The 19,218-nt window shown below is 52.4% G+C and overlaps 1 protein-coding gene across 17 annotated transcripts in view; it reads left to right on the top strand.

The window, feature by feature from the left end:
* Positions 1-9,287, top strand: part of LOC105468715 (pyrimidinergic receptor P2Y6) — a 33,236-nt gene extending 23,949 nt beyond the window's left edge. For 4 of the 17 annotated variants that reach the window (XM_011719012.2, XM_011719011.3, XM_011719007.3 and 1 more), the window contains exons 2-3: positions 3,611-3,705; positions 7,968-9,287. In XM_011719012.2, the coding sequence (XP_011717314.1) occupies positions 8,002-8,988 (987 nt within the window). In that variant the 5' untranslated portion in view covers positions 3,611-3,705; positions 7,968-8,001 and the 3' untranslated portion in view covers positions 8,989-9,287. The other 13 variants (XM_011718999.3, XM_071075244.1, XM_071075243.1 and 10 more) reach the window with 9 other exon arrangements.
* Positions 9,288-19,218: the final 9,931 nt, after the last annotated feature.

Below are 19,218 nucleotides of genomic sequence, written 5' to 3' on the forward strand. Positions count from 1 at the left end.
GGTTGATGACTGGGGCATAGAGGGTATAGTGACTCTGTATGGTAGGTAGGCACCATAAGTAGCCCTGTTTACTCAGACTCCGAGAGGGTAGGTGGCTTACCCTAGGTCACACAGCAATTTGGTGGTCAATCCCAGCCTGTCTGACTCCTTAGGGGAAGGAAGCTAACTCTTGACCCTTGGCATCCTGTGCCCTTGCTGCTAACTCACTGGTCAGGGGCCCAGCAAGGGGGTTTCCAGGCCTTTATTTCCCAGCAGGCAGGCAGGCCAAGGTTAGGAAGCCTCTTCCACATCCAGCTTGGTCTGAGCTGGTTCCTGCCTCAGCTGGCTGGCAGACAGTGACTCAGGCTTCCAGCTCCTGCCTCTGGCCAACAGATCCCCTCATCCCTGCTAGATATGAAGGCCTCAGGGGATGGGGGAGGCTCTGGGGTCACGTAAAGTTTACCCTGAGACCATAGGATCTAAGCAGTCTGAAGGGCTGGGCCCCTTGTCATTTCTTCCTATGTCCATACTGAATTGCTCCTGCTCTAGAACTGACACCATGGTTGTTATCCCAACTGAAAAAAGGATACTGGAAGAGGCCGTCCCTGCTGTGAGGTGAGGGGCTGCCGTGTTTTGCCAAAGGTGTACCTGGGGTGGAGATGGGTGGTGGATGCCTGGGGCCAGGGCCTCTACCTCAGACAGATAAGGCTTGGTGCTGACCCTGTTGTCCCTGCCATGTCCCCAGTGGCTCCTGTGACCACACTGACCAGGGTGAGGTCCTGAGAATGAGAGCTTGAGCTCATCTGGGGAGGGTGAGTGGAAGGAAGGTTGGGGAGTGGGTCAAGAGGAAATGAGACCGGAAACCCAGTCCGGAGGCTGCTCAGTGCCAGCCCTGAGGGGAAGCCCCCCATTGTGGGCAGACCAGCCTTGCCCTCACCCCTCCCTGGCTGTGTGACAGAGTGGGGCTGGCTGTCCGCTGGTGCCATCTCATGGCTACAGGGTCTCAATGCAGGGAAGACCTAACTCCCCTGAGAATCCCCTGGTTTGAGCACCTGAGCTCCAACTTAGGGGGAACAATGAAGAAGGGAGCCTTAGAGTCAAGAAGAACGTACTGAAATGCCACCTGGCTGGGATAGCTTGGAAAACTCACTGGCCCTTCCTGAGTCTTAGTTTCTTCATATGTAAAGGGGAGGGAATAATCCACCCCCCACCAAATTGCCCAGGACTGCAGATAAAACATCTGGCACAGAATAGGCATTTAAGAAACAACACTGGCCAGACACGGTGGCTCACGCCTGTAATCCCAGCACTTTGGGAGGCCGAGGCAGGTGGATTACCTGAGGTCAGGAGTTCAAGACCAGCCTAACCAACATGGAGAAACCCCATCTCTACTAAAAGTACAAAATTAGCCTGGTATGGTAGCACATGCCTGTACATCCCAGCTACTTGGGAGGCTGACGCAGGAGAATCACTTGAACCTGGGAGGTAGAGGTTGCGGTGAGCCAAGATCGTGCCATTGTACTCCAACCTGGGCAATAAGAGTGAAACTCCATCTCAAGAAAAAAGAAAAGAAAAGAAAAAGAAAGAAGAAAGAAAGAGAGAGAGAAAAAGAGAGAGAGAGAGAGAGAGAGAAAGAAAGAAAGAAAGAAAGAAAGAAAGAAAGAAAGAAAGAAAGAAAGAAAGAAAGAAAGAAAGAAAGAAAGAAAGAAAGAAAGAAAGAAGAGGAGGGAGGGAGGGAGGGAGGGAGGGAGGGAGGGAGGGAGGGAGGGAGGGAGGGAGGGAGGGAAGGAAGGAAGGAAGGAAGGAAGGAAGGAAGGAAGGAAGGAAGGAAGGAAGGAAGGAAGGAAAAGAAAGAGGGAGAGAGACTGGCCGTGGCCGGGCATAGTGGTGCATGCCTGTAATCCCAATACTTTGGGAGGCCAAGGAGGGAGGATCTCTGCCAAAAGAAGGCTCCACGTTGGAGGTTTCGTGATGGGCCAGCCCCTCTCAGGCCTCTCATCTGAAGCCCCCTCTTTGCAGAGCTCATCCATTGCTCTGGCTTTTATATTTATTAATTTCTCACAGAGGTTAAGCTCATTCCCCACTTCTGTGCCTTTGCCCACAGTGGACCTCCTGCCTGTGATGCCCTCTTCAGCCTTGTTATGTGTCCAGGTCCCTCTGGTCCTTTAGTGCCCAGCAGTGGACATGCTTTCTCCATGAGCTTTACAGGTTACTTCCTCCCAGGTGCACCCATGACCCCTGAGACCTGAGTGCTCCCTCCCAGGCCCCATCCCCTCCTCTAGGCCTAGCCAGGTCCATGGGCAAAGCTAAGGCCCAGTGAGAGCAGGGCAGTTCCTTGGCTCCGATTCAGTCATCCTTAAATTCTTTGAAGTCCCAAGCCCTAGGATGCTGTAGTTCCAAGGTCCTGCGAGCCCTCAAACCTAGACTTTGTTAGGAAGGCAAAGAACTAAAAGGCCAGTGGGTAATGGGTATTCAGTGGTTGTTGAGGTGCCAGGCCAGGCCTCTTGTATGCCCTTGAACCCCTGAGAAGAGGGTGGGGAAGGGGCAGCTGGCCTTAGTTTCTTTCTCCATCTGTCAAGTGGGACCCCATGAGCCTTTTCTTCCCCTCTGAGGTTAGTCCAAGTGCCCTTATCTGAGCGGAGCAGTGGGATTAGGGATCTCCAGATCTGCACGTCTGGGCGGATAAGACATGATAGGGACAGCTTTGTGTTTCCCATCCATCCAGGTTGCAGGGACTGAGACCACTTAGGCTTCTTACCCAAGCCCTGCCCTGCCCTGCCTTGGGGACAACACCTCCCAGGAGCCCTCAGATCTGTTCCCATTCCTGGGACAGTGACCCATCCTGCTGGGAGTGGCTGTGGGAGGTTGTCCCAAGGACCCAGCAAAGGACTGCTGCTGAGCTGAAGGCCACCTTGCTCTCCTGGGCCACAGCACAGGTCAAATCCAACCAGGAGGTCCACACTCAGCTGGCAGAAGTGACCTCTTAGCACAGGCCTAAGCAAGCAGTAGGTGCTCAATCTGTGCACAACTGACCAAGTGTTTATCAGAAGTTCAAACCTGATTTTTCTCAGTGTGATCCAAACTTTGGGTTCCCACTCTGTTCCTCAATCCCCTTGCCTGTAAAAATGGCTTTGGGGTGAGATCGGTGCCTTTAAGGGCACCTTCAGCTCTGATGCTCTAGGCTCTAAGAGTCTCCTCTGCACCTCCCAGGGTAGAAGATGAGCCGCCCTGAGTGGCACTTTATCCTCCCAGCACACTGGTGGTCCGTATGACCATATTCTACCCAGGAGGCTCAGAGAAGGGAAGGGGCTTATCTAGTCAGTGGTTGGGGGCAAAGGTGGAGTAAGAACCTGGGCCTCAAACTCCCAGGGCAGCATTCTTTCCCCACACAATCCTCCCCTGCCACCCGCCTTGCTACCTCAGCTGCTCCGAATCAAAGCCTGCCTCCTCCAGGTCGCCCTCTTGGAATGCTGCTTCCCACTCTGGATCTGGCCTCCCCGGGACAATGAGGAGCCACATCTCCTGCTCTGGTCTCCTAACAGCTCTGAGGCCAGTTTGGTGGTGAGGAGGGGATGGGGAGGATGTGGCACAGGCAACTGGGTCCTCAGGGGCATCACATCTATCTCCACAGCCCATGTCCATCACTCCTTATGCGCCCTGCACCTGCTGTGTGGAAGAAGCAGTCGCTGTGAAATGGGGGAACGTAGGAGGATCTGGTGACACATAGTAGGTACTCGATAAATGTGTGTGGAGAAAAGGAGAAGAGGGAAGGAGGGAGGGAGAAGGGGGCTGAGTAAGTATGTACATAAGTGGATTGCCACACGGAGGGATGGGTAGATGGCCATGTTGGTGAGTGAGCTATTGAATGAGGGAAGGAAGGCTAGATGGGGGAGTGAATGGCTGGGAGGAGGAATGGACACCCCGTGGCTCTGAGTGTTATAGCTAAAGGAGGAGCCACGAGCTCTCTAATCACTGCCCTACCCATTTGACAGCTGCGAAGACTGAGAGACGGCTGAGCAGAAAGAAAATTGCTGGTTCTATGGGGCTGACAGCCTCTGGTTCTCCCCTACCCTCCTCCTCTGCCCCATCCCCCTCTTTCCCCTGCTGGGGTAGAGGAGTGTTCCGGGAAGGACGCCTTTTTTCCACCTCCTTGCTCCTCTAAGCCCAGTTTCCGCCAGGCACTGGGCGTGGTGTTGGGGATGGCAGGGAGCCGGTGGCCCCCACAGAGACTCTTTTAGTCAGAGACAGTCCTGCCAGGAAACAGAGGAAGCTGCTCACCCTGTCAGATGAGCTACAGCCTAGCTGAGGGCAGGAGAGTGGGGAGCCTCAGGTCTGGCTTCCCTTTGCCCCAACACACTTGGGACCACCAGCGTGCTGCAGGGACAGGAGGCTGCCTGTGAGTGTCAGTGCATCTTGGGGCCATGGGCCAGTGCAGGGGTTGTGGGGGGTGGGGGGCGGGTGGACACAAGGAACTGTGACTTTGGGCGGGAAGGCTGGGTTCAGCATTGACTTAAAGGAGGCCCACAGAGTTAGGATGCCCAGAGGAAGGGATTCCACCCAGCTGGGGGGATAAAAAAAGGAAGAAGCAAGGTGAGATCTGGAGCTAGATAGATACTTAGGGTTTTGATAAATGGAGATTAGTTGGATGGCACTTTGTGTGAAGGGAACAGTGGAGATGGGGAGGCTGGAGAGGGAGTCTGGCTCTCTGGCTGCCACTGGCTATGTAGGAGTCTCCACGTCTTGGGAATGTGTGACGAAAGAGGAAGGGGCAAGGGCAGAGTGGCCCTGGTGTACTTCAGATAGGGCTGGAGGGCTTGGCAGGGGTCTTGAATGTCAGGAAAAGGGTTTGGGCCTTTCCCCCAAAGGGCAGAGGAATGGAGAGAAGGATGTAGTCAGAGCCACTTGTTAGCAAGCCCCCCGCACCATGGGCAGAGTCCAGCCCAGGAAGAGGCTGGGGTCTGGTCTGGTCCAGAACTTAGGACCCAAGAGCTAGTGACAGATGTCAGCGCCAAGGTCAGCTGCTGCCTGGAGGTGGGAGCCAAGAGCACCCTCCTTGAGGCCAGCCCCTGCCAGGAACTGGGAGAACAGCTCAGCTCTCCTAGGTCCTCAGAAAATAGACAAAGGAGCCGGGGTGATGGTCAGGCCTCTTTCCTGACACAGCCCTGAAGGTTTTCCCAGACAGCTGTGCACTGGATCCCCTCCTGCAGCCCTCTGCCTCCTTCCAAGGGGGAGGGGAGGGGGTCCCAGGAGGATCAGTCTCACCAGGGTGTGCGAGTGGCAGACTGCTGTCCCCACTCATCTGAGACAGAGGGCTGTCCCTGGGGGTGGGATCTGAGGGTGAAGGCCTCCCAAAGGAAGGTTGAGGGATGCAGCACCCCTCTAACATGTTCTCCTCCTCACCACAACCCTCTTCCCTTGCAGACTGGTCTCCTCAGACCCTGTGTGAGGAGAGGGGTCAGGGAGGGGCAGAGGCTTCGCCTCAAAGGCCAGCCCCACGGAACCAGCAGTTTTCTTTTTCCTCAGATTTCTTTGTCAGACCCTGTGTGAGAGGAGATTGGTCTGCAAGAACAGAGGGTTATGGTGAGGAGGGGAAAATGGTAGAGGGGTGCTGTGTCCCTCAACCTTCCTCCTCACCCGGAGTGTCCTCCCACCCTTCTCCACCCATGGAAATCCTGGTCAACCACCCAGGCCTTGCTCTGTCTTTCATTCTGCTCTGAAAAGTCTCTTCCACCAGGTGGTTCACACTGGTCTCCTCCATCAGACTAGCATATCTGTATCTGTATCCCCATATCTCCATGTCCACCTATACACTATGCCCTCATGTATCTAGCTGGTAGAGAGGACTCAGTGAATCCCTGTCATGTGGAAACAAGAGAATGAACATGTGAATGAGAATGGCCCGAACCAATGAATGAAGAGATGAGCGGACGTTCTCTGCCTGTGCTCATCCTGGCTTCATGGCTATGCTGTGGGGGGCTGCTATGTTTCTTCCTCTGGTCTCCTCGTCGTTCCTACCTTGTCCTAGCTGGGCACCCAGCACTCCTAGCATACGGTCTAAAGCCCCACAAAGAATCTTTGGTAACTGAGGGTGACATGGAATGTGGGCTGCAGACAGAGAATCCAACATTATCATTTTGCCCAGAATTGGGGTAAAATAACTTCACCAAAATGAAATGGTAAGTTGGGAAGAATGTATTTTTCTCTAATATAACTTTTTAAAATCCCATAACCTTACTTAGTAGGTATATTAAGAACAGAAAACACTTGGCCCCATGCCAGGCACTGATCTTCACAACAATCTTATAAGGCAGGTACTATCTCATCTCATTTTACAGATGGGGAATCTGGAGGACAGAGGTTAACTAGTGTGCCCAAGACCACATAGCTCATCCGTGGCATAGCTGGGACTTGAACCTAAGCATCTGGACCAGAGTCCATATACTTTGCCTGAACCCTTTACCACCCACTGAGTGCATTTGCAGGACTTCATATTTTTTCTGGGCCTCAATTTTTCCCGTCTGTAAAATGGGAAAAGAGGAGGATTAGATTCATTATCTCAAAGGCCCATTGGATTTTAGTTGTAAATTTTCTCTAGACACCAGTAATATGGCAATGTCAGTTCAGAGGTGAGTGTCTAGCAGTCAGACTTACCCCATCAGGGAACCCCTTAGGGTATTTGTGCTGCTGGCTCTCCCAAAACCCAGCCCGAAAGAATGAGAGGAGGGACAAGATGTAGAATGCAATGGCATGGCATTTATTGAGCACTACTGAATGTCATCACCACACATTTCACTGATGAGGACGCTGGCCACATCACTTATGAGGACACTGTGACATGACCTGTTTCACACAGCACGTAAGTGGGGGAGCAACATTTAAACCCAGGCCTGCCTAGCTCTGAAGTTGGTCATGTAAACTCTACATCCCATGTCTGTGGGCTACACTAAGCTGCCTTTTCTGGACTGGGCAGTTGGGTTCTGGTTCTGACTCTGCTCTGACTTACGAAGAAAGGAGCAGTCCCTGCCCCTCACTGTGCCTGGATTTCCATCTCTGTAAAGTAAACAGATGACTTGGTCCCTCACCCATCCGCCTTCAGGGACGTTGTTTTCACTCTGGGCACTAGCAGGCGCTGTGTTGTCAGAGGCTCTGCCAAACCTGCCTTTGTAGCCTCAAGTGGAACCAGGCCTTGGGGAACTCCTTCCCCTATTTTACAGATAACAAGACCTCTGCCAGAAGAACCATGGCTTTGAAAGGTGGAGTTCAGGCTGAGGAGATGGGTGCGGTCCTCAGTGAGCCCCTGGTGTGTGGACCCTTCATATTGGTTAACTAAGAGTTATCAGGGCCCTTTCTGCCCCACACCCTGGACTAAGACCAGAGAGACACCGGACCTGGCCCCTCTCCTCAGGCAGGTCCCAGTCTGTGAGAGACATGCGGATCCACCATGACCAGAGTCTCCACACCCCAGGGAGCCCCTGGCAGCCCTGCACAGCATGATTTAGCGCTTCTAACCTCTTGACATCCCTGAGAGGCAGGCGCCACATTCCCCCTTTTCTTAGGTGAAATGAAATCATCACCTCAAAGTCACATAGCAAATACATAACAGAGTTGGGATTCAAACCCAAGTCCATCAATCTCCACTAACAGAGAAAGAAACATATGATCAGGGCTTTGAAGAATGAATAGAAGTTCACTTGGAAGGCTGAAGGAAAAAAAATAAAAAATATATATATATATATACACACACACATATATACATACACACACACACACACAAAATGAATCAGATTGTTCCCAAGCGTGAGCTTTATTGTATCACAAATTTTCTCGAAGTGAAGGCTCTGTGGGGCTTCATGGGGTGGTTAGAGTAGCAGAGTTGACAAAGTTGGTGCCCTCACTGTTCAGACACGGAGATCAGGGCCCGAGGAGGGGCAGGGCCTGCTGGGTGGTGAGTGAGCATGTCACTGACAGGCTGTGTATTGCTTTCCCAGCCTCCCTGAACATAGGAAACTCACCTGAGCAGCCATGGAGTGGGACAATGGCACAGGACAGGCTCTGGGCTTGCCACCCACCACCTGTGTCTACCGCGAGAACTTCAAGCGACTGCTGCTGCCACCTGTGTATTCGGCGGTGCTGGCGGCTGGCCTGCCGCTGAACGTCTGTGTCATTACCCAGATCTGCACGTCCCGCCGGGCCCTGACTCGCACGGCTGTGTATACCCTAAACCTCGCCCTGGCCGACCTACTGTATGCCTGCTCCCTGCCCCTGCTCATCTACAACTATGCCCAAGGTGACCACTGGCCCTTTGGCGACTTCGCCTGCCGCCTGGTCCGCTTCCTCTTCTACGCCAATCTGCATGGCAGCATCCTCTTCCTCACCTGCATCAGCTTCCAGCGCTACCTGGGCATCTGCCACCCGCTGGCCCCCTGGCACAAACGTGGGGGCCGCCGGGCCGCCTGGCTAGTGTGTGTAGCCGTGTGGCTGGCTGTGACAACCCAGTCCCTGCCCACAGCTGTCTTTGCTGCCACAGGCATCCAGCGTAACCGCACCGTCTGCTATGACCTCAGCCCGCCTGCCCTGGCCACCCGCTATATGCCCTATGGCATGGCTCTCACTGTCATCGGCTTCCTGCTGCCCTTTGCTGCCCTGCTGGCCTGCTACTGTCTCCTGGCCCACCGCTTGTGCCGCCAGGATGGCCCAGCAGAGCCTGTGGCCCAGGAGCGGCGTGGCAAGGCAGCCCGCATGGCGGTGGTGGTGGCCGCTGCCTTTGCCATCAGCTTCCTGCCTTTCCACATCACCAAGACAGCCTACCTGGCAGTGCGCTCAACGCCAGGCGTCCCCTGCCCCGTGTTGGAGGCCTTTGCAGCGGCCTATAAAGGCACACGGCCGTTCGCCAGCGCCAACAGCGTGCTGGACCCCATCCTCTTCTACTTCACCCAGAAGAAGTTCCGCCGACGACCACATGAGCTCCTACAGAAACTCACAGCCAAATGGCAGAGGCAGGGTCGCTAAGTCCTCCAGGGCCTGGGCAGCTTTCATGTTTGCCATTGTGTCCAGGGCACCAGGAGCCCCACCAACCCCAAAGCATGCAGAGAATTAGAGCTCAGCTCAGCTGGGCATGGAGTAAGGTCCCTCACAGGACCCAGAAGCTCACCAAAAACTATTTCTTCAGCCCCTTCTCTGGCCCAGGCCCTGTGGGCATGGAGATGGACAGACCTGGGCCTGGCACTTGAGAGGTCCTAGTCAGCCATAGAGAGCTGGGGAAACCACATTAAGGTGCTCACAAAAATACAGTGTGACGTGTACTATCATCAAGGGGTATGTTCCATGCTTTGAGTCACCAATGAAGCGGGTGAGGGAAGATGAGAGTGGGAAGTGAGAGCTTCTGGGAAGGGGCATTTGAGCTGGGTTTTGGGGGATGACTATGAGCTCTCTGGAGAGGAGTGATATTCCGTTTATTTAGCAAGACTTTACTGACACCTTGTGCTCAGGCTTGGGTTGGTTCTGGGGCCCTAGAAGAACCCGTCCTAGCCCTGGTCCATACAGGTTCCCAACTGCTGGAAGTACAGACTGGCACAGCAACATTAGGGTTGTGACAGAGGGAAGCATGGCTGCAGGGAGGGGGTACACAGAGGGTGTCCATGACCCAGTCCGAAGAGTCAGGAAAGAGCTCTCTGAGGAGGGAGCATCTGAGCCAGATGTCGAGGGCTGAGTGGAAACTTGGCAAGCAGAAGTGGGGAACACTTTAGTGCAACCCAGGAATGCTCCATACATATCCAGCTGGGCCAGCCTTGTGCTGGGATCTGCCCTGGGCAGACAGGCAGGGGGCCGGAGCAGAGGACACATGGCCTTGCATGTGTGAAAGCCGAGAAAATGGGAGCTGTGCCTCAGCCAGCCTCCAGACAAGGGCAAGAGTTGGCCAGATGCTCCAGGCAGTGGGAGGCCAATGGAGGGAGTAATCAGGGGAAGTTTCTTAGAAGAGGCAGGGGGCCAAGTGCAGTGGCTCATGCCTGTAATCTAAGCAATTTGGGAGGCCGAGGAAGGAGGAATGCTTGAGCCCTGGAGTTTGAGACCAGCCTGGGCAACACAGTAAGACCCTGTTTCTACCAAAAAAAAATTTAAAATAGCCTGGTGTGGTGGTGTCTGACTGTAGTACTAACTACTCAGGAGGCTGAGGTGCTGAGTTCAAAGTTACAGTGAGGATCACACCAGTGCATTCCAGCCTGAGCGACAGATGGAGACCCTGTCTCTAAAAAAATTAAAATAAATCGGGAGTGGTGGCTCATGTCTGTAATCCCAGTACTTTGGGAGGCTAAGGCAGGTGGATCACTTGAGGTCAGGAGTTTGAGAACAGCCTGGCCAACACAGTGAAACCCTGTCTCTACCGAAAATACAAAAATTAGCTGGGCGTGGTGGCTGGTGCCTGTAATCCCAGCTACTTGGGAGGCTGAGGCAAGAGAATCGCTTGAACCTGGGAGGCAGAGGTTGCCATGAACCGAGATCGCATCACTGCATTCCAGCCTGGGCGATGGAGTGAGACCCTGTCTCAAAAAAAAACAACAAAAAAAAAAAAACAAGAAAAAAAAAAAAGAAAAGAAGGGATCAGCTTGAGCCAGGAGGAATTCAAGAAGCAGAGAGTGAAGCAGCTCTGGAGCTACTCCCAGTAGAAGGCATGGGGTGATGTGTACAAAACCCAGAGTTAGAAATGAGCTGAGGGGCCGGGCGTGGTAGCTCATACCTGTAATCCCAGCAGTTTGGGAGGCCAAGGCAGGCAGATCACTTGAGGTCAGGAGTTTGAGACCAGCCTGGCCAACATGGCAAAACCTCATCTTTACTTAAAAATACAAAAATTCGCTGGGCGTAGTGGCAGGCGCCTATAGTCCCAGCTACACCAGAGGCTGAGGCACAGGAATCACTTGAACCTGGGAGGTGGAGGTTGTGGTGAACTGAGATTGCACCACTGCACTCCAGTCTGGATAACAAAGCAAGACTCTGTCTCAGAAAAGAAAAGAAAAGAAAAGAAAAGAAAAGAAAAGAAAAGAAAAGAAAAGAAAAGAAAAGAAAAGAAAAAATTGCCTGTAAAGCAACAGTGAGTTTCAATTAAATGGGGGATAGGTGGGGTGGGGTGGGACCTGGGTGTGTGGAAGGGGGTGGCCAGGAAAACAGCTGGGTAGAGCCAGAGCATTCAAGGCTAGGATGAGCCCCAGATCCACCTCTCCTTCATCCACCTCTTCAAGTGTGGCTCTTTCAACCTTAGGGTATCCTCTGTACCTGGGGTACCTCCACCAGGCCCCTAAGTGAGGGGAAACAGTTGTTCAACATTGCTTCACTCTAAATGGAGGAGTCAGCAGCTTGAGAGCCTCAGGGCCACCAGGAGGCTTCTACATGGAGGTCCCACCACTGGAAGCCTACTGATCGGTCTCATGACAGACTGTTCCTGCCATGTTCCACTCCTGCCCTCTCAGGCCCATCGTTCTGACCTGTGGGTACCCGGAGAGCTGCCTTGAGGCCATCTCATAAGGAGGCATGTCAAACACAGATCCAAGCCTTAAAAAGCCTTGGAAAGGCATCTTTACGGAAGGTCCCTGGAGGAAGCAGCAAAGGGGAATGGTAGCACACAAGACCCCACACCCAGCCAGGCGCGGTGGCTCATATCTGTAATCGTAACACTTTGGGAGACCAAGGCAGGTGAATCATGAAGTCAGGAGATCGAGACCATCCTGTCCAACATGGTGAAACCCCATCTCTACTAAAAATACAAAAATTAGCTGGGCGTGGTGGCGGGTGCCTGTAGTCCCAGCTACTTGGGAGGCTGAGGCAGGAGAATTGCTAGAACCCAGGAGGCGGAGACTGCAGTGAGCCAAGATTGCACTACTGTACTCCAGCCTGGGGACAGAGTGAGACTCCATCTCAAAAAAAAAAAGACCCCACACCCTCCACCAAATCCTCTTCCCCTCTGAGAACCACCCCTCAGCTACTCCTTTGCAGCTCCTCATTCTCTGCCATTCTTTCTCATTTCTCCTCCCCATCACTTCTCCTCCAGTCCTTGTGCCCTCCTCCCAGATCCGTTTTTCTTATGTAGGACAATCCGCCTGCCCTTGGCTGCTGGTGCACCACGCAGAACCTGTAAGCCAAGAACTACCCCTGCCTTCCTTTTAGAAGGCAGAGCAGGGACTGTTATTATACAAGGACTGTATAACTTATGCAATATTTTTATTTTAGCCCTGCCTAGTCCCCAAGGCTGCTGGGCAATGGGGTCATTCAGAGAGGGGCATTGGAGGAGTTAAACACCATGGCAATTGGTGTTGCAGCTGGCTGAAGAAGTGGGAAAACCAGCTCCAACCCACCATGGGAGGCCATTCAAAGTGTCCTTGCTGGAGAGGCAGACCATTTGGACAGAAGGAACTTTGACTTGTGACCACAGTGAGACCGATGTATGTTAGAAGACAGAGGCTGGTTTTTATTCCCTGTACGGTGCCCCACCGTGCCAAGCAGGACATATACGACCCACCTTGCATCTAGCTTCGAGTCTGAGACTAGTCTTCTCAACTGCCTGGGATGGGGGCTAGGGGAGAGTGAAAGCAAGGGCAGGGGACAGGGCCTCTGCTCATAGCCCACCTGAGCCCCTGTAGAGAGTCCCAGATGACTGTCCCAGCTGACCTCCGAGAGCTGTGACCCTTTGCTTACTCTTCCAGGAGTCGAAATTGTGACCCACAGGTAAATGCCAAGCTTCCCTTTGTGAGGCCGAATAGTATGGAAGGTGCAGACTCCAGAGCCAGACCATCCGGGTATATGTACTGGCTCTACCATTTACTAGCTCTGTTATGCTGGGCAAGTCATTTATTTATTTATTTATTTATTAGTTTTTTCTTTTTTTTTCTTTTTTTTTTTTTTTTGAGACAGAGTCTTGCTCTTTCACCAGGCTGGAGTGCAGTTGTGCGATCTTGGCTCATTGAAACCTCCGCCTCCTGGGTTCAAGCGATTCCCCTGCCTCAGTCTCCCAAGTAGCTGGGACTACAGGCGCGTGCCACCACGCCTGACTAATTTTTTGTATTTTAGTAGAGATGGGGTTTCACCGTGTTGGCCAGGATGGTCTCTATCTTCTGACCTCGTGGTTTGCCAGCCTCGGCCTCCCAAAGTGCTGAGATTACAGGCATGAGCCACCACGCCCGGCCTATTTTTTATTTTTACTTTTTTGAGACGGAGTTGTGCTCTTGTTGTCCAGGCTGGAGTGCAATAGTGCAATCTCAGGTCACTGCAAAACTCCACTTCCTGAGTTCAAGCAATTCTCCTGCCTCAGCCTCCCGAGTAGCTGGGATTACAGCCACGTGCCACCATGCCCAGCTAATTTTTATATTTTAGTAGAGATGGGGTTTCACCATGTTGATCAGGATGGTCTCGAACTCCTGACCTCAGGTGATCTGCCTGCCTTGGCCTCCCAAAGTGCTGGGATTACAGGCGTGAGCCACCGCATCCGGCCTGGGCAAGTTATTTCACCTCTTTGTGTCTCATCTTCATTATTATTCCCATAACATTATTTATTTGGGTTCCACCCTGGGATGGTGCAGGCCAGGCAGTGACCTGGACAGAGGGTGGGGCCAGGGTCTAGGCTGGAGTGGGAGCTAGGAATCAACAAAGTCTAGGGACACTGGGAAGGCTACTTAGAAAAGATGCAGAGCCGGGGAATGGTCAACCCCAAAGTGGCTTGAGCTCGAGTGGGTGGGTGGGTTTCGTGAAAGAAAGAGTGGGAAGAGGGGAGGAGTTCTGGGAACTCCAAGATTAGGGAGCTGAGGAGAAGGAGCCAGAGATGTGGAGGGCAGGAGCCCAGGAGTCGCTGAATGATGGTGGTATGAGGGGAGAGTGGAGTTGGGTGAGTGAGAGGCTTGAGGGAAGGAAGTGGGGGTAGTAAGCAGAGAAGAGAAGAGGGAGGAAGATTCCAAGAAAGGCCAGGCCCAGGGATGGAGCTTCCAGGACAAAGTTGTTGCTGAGAGTTGGCTGGTGGCAGTTGGGGGCAGACAACCGGGGTGGGGTAGGGGTGGGGAGGTAGGAGCAAGGATTGGGAAGCTAGAAAGTCAGGAATCAGTGACTGTCTTGGGGAAATTTCCATTCCAAACGGGAAAAGCCCAGGAGCATCTGATCTGTCCTAGCAATGGACACAGCTGGCCTCTTCCTCCCTCATTCATTTGTTCAATGAATATTGACCCTGTGTTTCTGAGATAAGCTCAGGTCCCGGCTCTAATCTTGGGAAAGAATCCAAGGGGTTTGGGATGCAGACAAGGAAACAGTTCATCCAGCAAACAGTCCTTACTGGGCACCTCCTATATGCCAAGCATCACGCTGGGCCCTCATAGAGCTCCTAGTCTGATGGAGGAGACAGGTAATAATGAAACACATACATACCTGGATCATTACAGCTGGGGAGGAGAGTGCAGATCATAAAGAGGACCCATGCGAGGAGGGTATCACTAGGGAGATGATGAGCTCCTGGAATGGTCCATGGCCAAGAAATGCTAAATACCAGAGGGGCCCTGACCTAGCTGAGGGGCAGAAAAGGTTTCTAAGTGAGGCCCAGAACCTCCGAAGACCTCAGAAGGCATTAGCTCAGTGCAGAAGGGCTGCGACAGAGTCTGTGACTTTGACCAAGCACCTTCACTCCTCTGAGCCTCTGTTTCCTTACCTGTAAAATACTAGACCTTCCTAAGCCACCAGGGGTACCGAGGGATAGAAAAGTTAGAGCAGAAATTTCATAAAGTACTAAACATACTATAACCCAATAGAAAAATGAGCAAGAGGCACAAATAGGCACTTCATATAAAAGGAAACACAAGGGCAGGCACGGTGGCTCACGCCTGTAATCCTAGCACTTTGGGAGGCTGAGGCAGGCGGATCACAAGGTCAGGAGTTTGAGACCAGCCTGACCAACATGGTGAAACCTTGCCTTTACTAAAATATAAAAATTAGCTGGGCGTGGTGGCATGTGCCTGTAATCTCAGTTACTTGGGAGGCTGAGGCAGAAGAATTGCTTGAACCTGGGAGGCAGAGATTGCGATGAGCTAAGATTGCACTCCAGCTTGGGCAACAAGAGAGAAACTCTGTCTCAAAAAAAAAAAAAAAAACAAGAAACACAGATGATTAAAAAACATAGAAGAGAAATTAGATCCCAGCTTGACAATGCCTCCTAATGTTGATCAATTGCCTGCCCTGTGCTCAAGCATTTCTGTCCATGTGTACCTGGAGTCATGCACAATGCTCAGCAAACACCTGGAAACACCAAAATGTGCATCAGCAAGACACTGGATCAATACACTGTGATATATTCACACATTGAAATAGTCCACATGGCCAGAATGGACTATAGAGGCATGCAACAGTATGGGTAAATCTTAGCAGTATAATATTAAGAAAAAAGAAGTCCCAACAAATTATGTAAAGCAAGATGCCTTTTTTTTTTTTTTTTTGAGACAGAGTCTTGCTCTGTTGCTCAGGCTGCAGTGCAGTGGTGTGGTCTTGGCTTACTGCAAACTCCGCCTCCTGGGTTCAAGCGATTCTCCTGCCTCAGCCTCCCAAGAAGCTGTGATTACAGGCATGCACCACCATACCCTGCTAATTTTTGTATTTTTAATAGAGACTGGGTTTTACCATGTTGGCCAGGCTGGTCTTGAACTCCTGGCCTCAAGCAATCCACCCACCTCAGCCTCCCAAAGTGCTGGGATTACAGGCGTGAGCCACCACGTCCAGCAGGATGCCCTTTTTATATAGTTAAGAACAACTAAAATGAAAATATATAGTTTGAAGGAATATGTAGATACAATAAAACCACATAAAAAGGAAAGCAAGAGAATGGTGAACACAGGATTTGAAATGATGATTTTCTACGTGGTGGGGCAGCAGGAGAATGGGGGCAGAAGAACTATATAATGAGATGTGAATTATTTTAAAGGTCCTAGTTGTATTGTTTTGTTTTTTGGCAAAAGCCAGTTGAATAACTGATGAGAATGTAGTGTGATCTAAATATTATAAAGAATTTAATCCTGTGTGTTTATGGTCTAATTATATAGGAAAGGGGGCAATCTCAGATAGTTTCTATTTGACTTTGCAATGGAGTCAGAAGAGTCAGATTTCCCCGTAAGACAGCTCCCTCATGGAGCTTATTGCATCTTGTCCCCGCACTCATCCTTTCTCTCCCTCTTAAGTACAGTTGCTCCTTGATTTACGATAGGGTTACATCCCAATAAACCCACTGAAAATATCATAAGTCAAAAAGGCATGTAATACACCTAGCCTACCAAACATCAGAGCTTAGCCTAACCCACCTGAAACAGGCCCAGAACACTTCCATACCCTAGAGTTGGGCAAAAATCATCTAACACAAAGCCTATTTTACAATAAAATGCTGAATATCTCATGTAATTTATTGAATATTTTACTGGAAGTGAAAAACAGAATGATTGTATGTGTGCTCAAAGTATGGATATACATAGCTTTTGCATCATTATAAAGTCAAAAGTCATTAAGTTGAAACATCATGATCTGGGGACTATCTGTACCCGAAGCCCACCAAAGCCCATCATTGGCCATGACCTGTGACCTTCAAAACCTTCCCATCTTGATTTCTCCAAGGGATTCCATGGTCCTCACCTCGCTAGATCACCATCACTCACTGGGTAAGTGGGCTATTGTTTTCATTACCCTTTCATAGGTGAGGAGCCTGGGGCCCAGAGGAAAGGGGGTGACCTGCAGAAGGTGAGCCAGCATAGGGTTTCTCTCTCCACTCTGGTGCCCAGTGCTCCCAGCCCCCTATCAGATGAATCATCTTGGGGCTAAAAATTGCTGTACATAATTACCCAGCACCATAAAAATTCCAGATCCCTTCTGTTCATGGAAGATAACTTTGTCTTATCCTGGATCATAAGGAGCTGGGGGTGGGAGGATTCATGAAGCCCTGGAAGCAATCAAGCCACTCTCAGATTGGGTGAGCTTTCTTTGGACAGAGACCCAGTCTAGATCCTTAAACACCCTGCCTCCCCACCAAGGGGATTCCTGAGCCAAAGGCCCAAGCCAGCTCACCTCAAGGCCAAGCCACAAGACTCTGGGAGCCCGTGACCTAAACCTCCACTCCTCTCTATCCACTTGCCCATCTGTGATATGGAATAAGGGTTTCTGTCCCAGAAGTGACAGGGAGGTGGAAAAGTACAAATTTCAGATGGTAGGAGTCATCATTATGGGGGGAGAGAGTGACTCCTGGGATGACTCCTGTCTCCCACCCCTCCCCAACTCACCCCACAGCACACACCAAAACTTGCCCCAAAGAGTAGAAAGAAAATACTAAAGATGGTGAGAGTCTGACGTCAAAGGCCAGAGCCAGAGAGGGCACTTTTGGGGAACCTGACCCACTCCTCACTTTTCAGACACAGGCAAGTGCAGGGATTTACCCAAGGTCACAGAATAAGTCAGAACAGAGAGGCACAGGCCGGCAGGGCTCTCTTTTATCAATTTCCTAGAGAAAAGGGAGAGATTTACTCCTTGGCCCCCTCGAGGCAGAGCTGAGATGAGGTTGAGGTGAGGGACTCCCTGGATGCTGGTCTCAGAGAGGAAGTGCTTTCTTGCTACAGAGATATTCCACAACTCAAGAGGCTGCCCAGAGAGTGGAGAGTGACCTCTTCATCCTGTGGGGTATATGAGTAGCAAGTAGGTTCTGGGGTCCCAGCTGAGTCCTCCCTCTCTCATTCGGTAGTCAGGCAATCCCTGGGTGTCTACCATCCTTTCCTATCTTCCTGCCTGACTCTCTTCTCTGAGCCCCATCTCCCAGCCTCGTCTGGCCCAGCTACAGTCTCCTTGGCTGGACCCAGTGGCAGTGGGGTTGGCTGAGTAATGCCGACTGCTGACCTAACTATGTGTCCCTGGGGCCTTGCTAGTGGGGGTTGGAGGGGACAGGGCAGTCTGATTAGGCCTGAAGAAGGCTGGGCAGCACTGGAGGGGCATGGGTCAGACCAGGTTATCCTCTGTTCCTGGGGAAAGCGAGGTCAGGCCCAAGGAGGAGAAGGAGGAGACTGGGGGCTCAAAGGAGCGAGAACCTCCTTCATCAGGATTTGGGGGTGCATCTCAGAGCTGGCTGGAGGAGCATGGTGTTTGAAGACCCTAAAATCTGAATTTTAGCAGGAGCTGCTATTTCCTGACTTGCATAGTGGTCAAAGTTACTTCTCCTTCACGGCCCACAGAGAAGGGGTAATAATATTTGTCCCCAAGGGTGGTTTGTGGATTTAAAAAAATAAGTTAAATAATATTGCCCATACATCATAGGTACTGGATACATTTTCATTCGTTCGCTCATTCGTTAGTTGGGCCGGGAGGATGAATGGGATCTAGAGGCAGGTGGGAATGGGGAAGGGGATGATGTCCCAATACCCAGAACAATGTGAGACTCAGACGGAAGCAGGGGCCGGAGGGGAGCTCAAGAGAGGGATCAGGGTGACGCCAGAGAAACAATCTACACTTTCCCTACCAGGAAGGTGGAGCAGCTGCGGATAAGAGTATAGGTTTGGCAGTGGGAAGTCGAGAGCGTTCCCGTCGAAGCTCCTTTTGTGTGTAAGGCCTAAGAAGGGGCAGTGCGCTTTGCGAAGGTCTGAAAAAGACTAAGGGGATTAGGTAACGACTGAAAGGAAGTGTTCCCAGCTCTCGGTTTTTTGGGGATGGGTGCTGCTTTATCCGCCCAGGACTCCATGCGTTGAGAAAATCAGGCCGCGAGAGGGCGCAAGAGCCGCGTACTCCGGAGCGAGAAGAAAAGGGGCTCGGGGATCCATGAGAGTCCAGGAGAAGAGCCGCCAGACGGCTGGGGCAGGTGGGAGGCGTGAGAGCTGGAAAAGTAGGGGCGGTCGTGAAGGGTGGGGCTTCTGGATCAGCGCTGGGCTGGTTAGGGGCCTGTCGGAGCCGGACAGGCGGCTGGGAGGTGGGATGGGCGGGGCGTTTGGGAGCCAGATGGGGGGACAAGGGAGTGGCTACAGCCGAATTCGCCTCAGAGGGCGGGCGGGGAGGGGGCGGGGAGGGGCGGGGAGGGGGCGGGGGGCGGGGGCGGGGAGGGGGCGGGGGCGGGGAGGGGACGGGGGGGACGGGGGGCGGGGGCGGGGGCGGGGGCGGGGCGGGGGCGGGGCGGGGCGGGGGCGGGGCGGGGGCGGGAAGCGGGGCGAGGCAGGGAGCGACGGGTCCTGTAGTCAGCCCGCGTTTCTCCGGGCTCCCCCTGGCGCC

Source organism: Macaca nemestrina, chromosome 12 (assembly GCF_043159975.1).
Source record: "Macaca nemestrina isolate mMacNem1 chromosome 12, mMacNem.hap1, whole genome shotgun sequence".
NCBI classification, from domain to species: Eukaryota; Metazoa; Chordata; class Mammalia; order Primates; family Cercopithecidae; genus Macaca; species Macaca nemestrina.